This window comes from Merops nubicus, unplaced genomic scaffold (genome assembly GCF_000691845.1).
Source record: "Merops nubicus isolate BGI_N331 unplaced genomic scaffold, ASM69184v1 scaffold20091, whole genome shotgun sequence".
Classification (NCBI taxonomy): Eukaryota; Metazoa; Chordata; class Aves; order Coraciiformes; family Meropidae; genus Merops; species Merops nubicus.
The window spans coordinates 358-4,696 of record NW_008589273.1 but is presented as its reverse complement, the minus strand read 5'-3'; the positions used below and the strand labels follow the sequence as shown (position 1 = coordinate 4,696).

General features: G+C 53.1%; 1 protein-coding gene across 1 annotated transcript in view; it reads left to right on the top strand.

The window, feature by feature from the left end:
- Positions 1-4,339, top strand: part of USH1G (Usher syndrome 1G (autosomal recessive)) — a gene marked incomplete at its 3' end in the record, with an annotated part of 8,643 nt that overhangs the window by 3,956 nt on the left and 348 nt on the right. The window contains exon 2 of the mRNA XM_008949557.1: positions 3,834-4,338. Coding sequence (XP_008947805.1) covers positions 3,834-4,338 — 505 coding nt within the window. The remainder of the gene's footprint in view (positions 1-3,833; position 4,339) is intronic.

The following is a 4,339-nucleotide window of genomic DNA, read 5'->3' as shown; positions in this document are numbered from 1 at the left end:
TTCCTTCCTTCCTTCCTTCCTTCCTTCCTTCCTTCCTTCCTTCCTTCCTTCCTTCCTTCCTTCCCCCGGGGCCGACCTGCCAGGTTTAGCTCTGGGCAAGGCGAAGTGCTGAGCCAGCAGACGTGCCCCCAGGCACTGCCACAGCATGGCCAGCCCTCATCCTGGCAGTGCCAACCACTGCCAGCCTCCCTTTTGCTGAGGTGGAAGGCTCCCAGCTTCCTCCCTGAGATGAACCTCACCTACAGCATCTGCGCTGGGTTTGGGGGCATCTGTACTTGGAGAAAAGCTGAATCCTTGACCTACCACCAGCTTGGGACCTGAGGCTCTGCTCTGGGCCTCAGACCTTATCTTCTCTGCTTGTTTCCAGGCTTTGCTTGGGTCATTGCCCTGACTGGCTGTGCTGAAGCTGGTGTTTGGGGTTTTTTTCCTGAAGCCATAAATTAATTTTCCCTTTTCCTATATCAAAAAAAAAAACATTTTATGGGAGCCAGAGACACTCTGCACCCAGCTGAGCCCTGGTTGAGGGCCTGATCCTGGTCTGAGGGCCTGATCCTTCTGCAGCCAGCTGGGTCCTGGTCTGAGGGCCTGATCCTTCGTGTGCCCATGAGCCAGGAGTGAGCCAGCCCATTGCTATTGGAGGAACTTCACACGTGCAGCCAGGGAAAGACGTATGTAAGTGCTGCTGGATTCCCTGGCTAATTGGGATCCTATGGGAGAAGTGGAGGGGAAAAACCAGCAGGAAGGGAGTGAGCGTGCGTGTCACGGTGTGAACACAGTGACTCAGGAGATGCACACGTCCACCTGAGGGGCTCAATTAACAGCGTTTTTAAGAACGATTATTACAGGAGCTGACTCAGCAGTCGAAAACGCTTTGAAGTTGAGAAGTGCTGCACTTCACCCCTGTTATTAAAATACGTTCCCACTTAGTGGACCCTGCAGTCAGCATCTCCTCCTGGAGACGAAGTTCTGCTGGGACAGACACCTGCCAGAGGCAGGGCCTCGTGTCTATTATCTGTGCTGGATCAAACACCTCTACTTTGCAAGTCACTGTTCTTATTTCCTTCTGATGCTTTTCCAGTGCCTGCGGCAGGCATTTATGGAGCAAAGGGACCTAGAGATCTAATTTAGCTCTAATACTCTTGTTTCTAGTCAGTGGGAATATGCAGGGAAAGCTGGATTTGATGCTCTTCCCCTCACTCTCTGAGGCAGTGAAAAGCTTGAGGAAAGTAGACTTCAAATACGAATCCCCCAAGACCTCCCTGGCTTTGGCCTTTGCCACCTGAACCAGACAGATGGGAGAATGGGCTCTGAGATGTTCTTTATGGATTGAGCATCCGTACACTTGGCTTGGGAAGCAAGGTTATTTCTAGTGAGTCCACTGCTAACTCACTGTCCACATCATGAGTCCGCATCCACGGTGGGACCCTCCTGGTGCCCTGGCTCGTCTGGCCCAGGTCGGGCACACGTGTGCCCATTCAGAGCACATGTAAACAAACGAAGAGCCCTTCGCACGCTGGAGTCCCGCTGCCAGTGCCGGCAGTTCCAGTTTCACTGGCTCTTTAATCCACCTCCATCAATAATTTACTCCTCTCTTGCAATTCATCAAATATTTATCCTCACCATGAATTTCCCAGCCTGGACATGTCACTATGAGGGTAGAGGCAAGGAGCTCCTGGAAACTCAGCACTGCCACCGTCCTGGCAGCTCCTTCCTCTCCTTCTGCTGACATCACAGCTTTTCAACCCTGTGATCTCTTGCCTTGCTTCTCCCTGGCACCTGCCTTTGAAGCCTTTCTCTGCTTCTGTGAGAGGTGTCAAAGACCCTGGATATAGAGAACCTGCAGGGTTTCTGGGTCTTCTTGGCCCCTTCACAATTTTGAACCTTTTGACCAACTTGCTTAATATGCCAGCAGGCTCAAGGTTGTACTTACTAAGTTTCTACAGTAGTTGTGAAAATACGTGCATGGTGGAGCTACTGCTGGTGCTCCCCCAAGGGGAAGGCTGAACACACCTCATAGCAGCTCGGGGGGAATACAGCCAGGAGGCTCATGCTCTAGCTCCAAATAATCTCTAGCTTAACCTCTGGATGCTGCCTTTATTGCTTCTGCCTTTTCCAGAATCACTTCCCTCCAGTGTTACGTAGCTGAGATGTCAGCAAAGCCTGAGGACTGCAAACCAGTCGCTGCCCCAGCCAGGTGGCTCTGCTGTTCCCTGAGCAGCAGTGCCCCGTGGGCAGCAGGGAGCCTGCCCGTGGGCTGGGGGGGTGCATGTGCTGGGCGAGGCTGTTACTGAGGCTCCTGTATGGGTGCTAGCAATGGAGATGCAAAGCAGCAGGAGAAGGAAGCCCCACAGCTCCTGTGAGGGAGCCCATGCTCCGTGCTCTCTCTGATGTAGTGTTCAGACTCTGAGGCGAGCCATGGCACAGAGCATGTGGGGTGTGGGAGAGGGTTCTGGGCTCTGCTGCTCCCAGCTCTCGTCATCACAGGTCCTAAAGCAGCAAGGAGAAAAGTAACAGGGGCTGATGGTCTCAAGTGTGCATTTGCCTTCCAGACTTCTGGTGCCACCAGGGCTTGGAGCTGAGGTCTCCGTGGTGGAGCAGCAGCGCTCGATTCCTCTAGAGCTCCTTGACAGGGTGGCACAGAAATGGGCGGGAGCTGTGCTGAGCCAGAGCTCTGCCAGAGCCCTGCAGGGAGTTGCTCTTGAGGGTGGTGGAGCTGCAGGGCCTTAATGAACGCTTTGCCTTCTCCATGTGCAGGGAGGGAGAGCGCCGCGATGACAGATCCTGCTGCTGGCTGCATATCATTAGCACACGCGCTCGGGCGAAGGCTGGTGCCAGCAGGCGTGTGAACGATCTCTTGTTTCAGCAGGTCACAGGTACAGGGGCACGTCAGGAGGGCAGAGTTCCCTTGAATCCTAGATTCGTGTCCGTCCTGTCACGGGAGGCAGACGGGGGCAGGCGGTTGTGCCCCGTCAGCAGCTTGCTGGGGTGGGGGCCGGCACGATGTCAGAACAGATGCTGACGGCGTTAGTCGAGTGTCCAGCTCTTGCAGAGTGCAGAAACCTAATCTCCACTTTCTCTGAAACTGGATTCTCAGGATGTGCTAATACCAATGTGCTTCCAGCCGTGCAATCGAGACCGAGCGTGGTGCAGCAAAACCCCCCACAAAACCCCAACCCCGAGGCCAATACCAGCAACTTTGCACTTATTCTCTACTGACAACGTGCTCTCTTGTGCCCTGAATTTCTCCCAGCACCACTGAACAGGAGGGTGGGAAGGTGCAGCAGCTGATGGGTTCCAGAACTGTCACTGAGGATGGCTGTTTTAGGGTGGTGCTACTGTCATGGTGGGACCCCATGGTGTCTCACGCAGGATGTGGTACATAGAGAGGTATTTTGGGATGTCTCTCCACAGAATCAGAATGAAGTCAAGATCTGAAGTTAGAATCTGACTAGAATTTAATGGGAAGTTTGAGATTTGAAACTCTACAACAAGCTTAAGCTCAGAGTTGGAATTAGCCCCACATCTCAGTTCTGGGCTGTTCAGAAGCTGTTTTGTCTCCATCCAAAAGCTGGTTTGATGCAGGAACATGTGTCTCCTGAGAGATAAATTCAAGTCATGGGAATTACTGCAGACTTGTATGTCAGGCACATGATTCTATGCCAATGGTACAACCCTCCAGAAGACCCCCTTAAAATTAGGCTGTGGCTTGTAGCTTCATATTTTGAGGAGGCAACAGCTCATGGTGCTGATTTGCCCTGGTACAATTTGGAATATCTCAGTAGAGTCCGTCCGCCATGACTGCATGCTAACCGGTGGTTTTTCTTGCTGTCTAGGGGTGATCCAGACAAATGTGATATCTGGGGCAACACCCCTCTCCATCTGGCAGCAGCCAACGGCCACCTGAACTGCCTTTCCTTCCTCATCTCTTTTGGGGCCAACATCTGGTGCCTGGACAACGACTACCACACCCCGCTGGACATGGCAGCCATGAAGGGGCACATGGAGTGCGTGCGATACCTGGACTCTATCGCTGCCAAGCAGAGCAGCCTCAACCCGAAGCTGGTGAGCAAGCTGAAGGACAAGGCCTTTCGGGACGCGGAGCGGCGGATTAAGGACTGCGTGAAGCTGCAGAAGAAGCACCACGAGAGGATGGAGAAACGGTACAGGAAGGAGATGTCGGATAATTCAGACACCATGAGCTTCTCCAGCTATTCAAGCAGCACCTTAAGCAAGAAGTTCCAGCACATGTCTATGGTGACTTCCCTGCCATACTCACAAGCCACCCTCCACGGCACAGCCAAGGGAAAGACAAAAATACAGAAGAAGCTCGAGAAGAAGA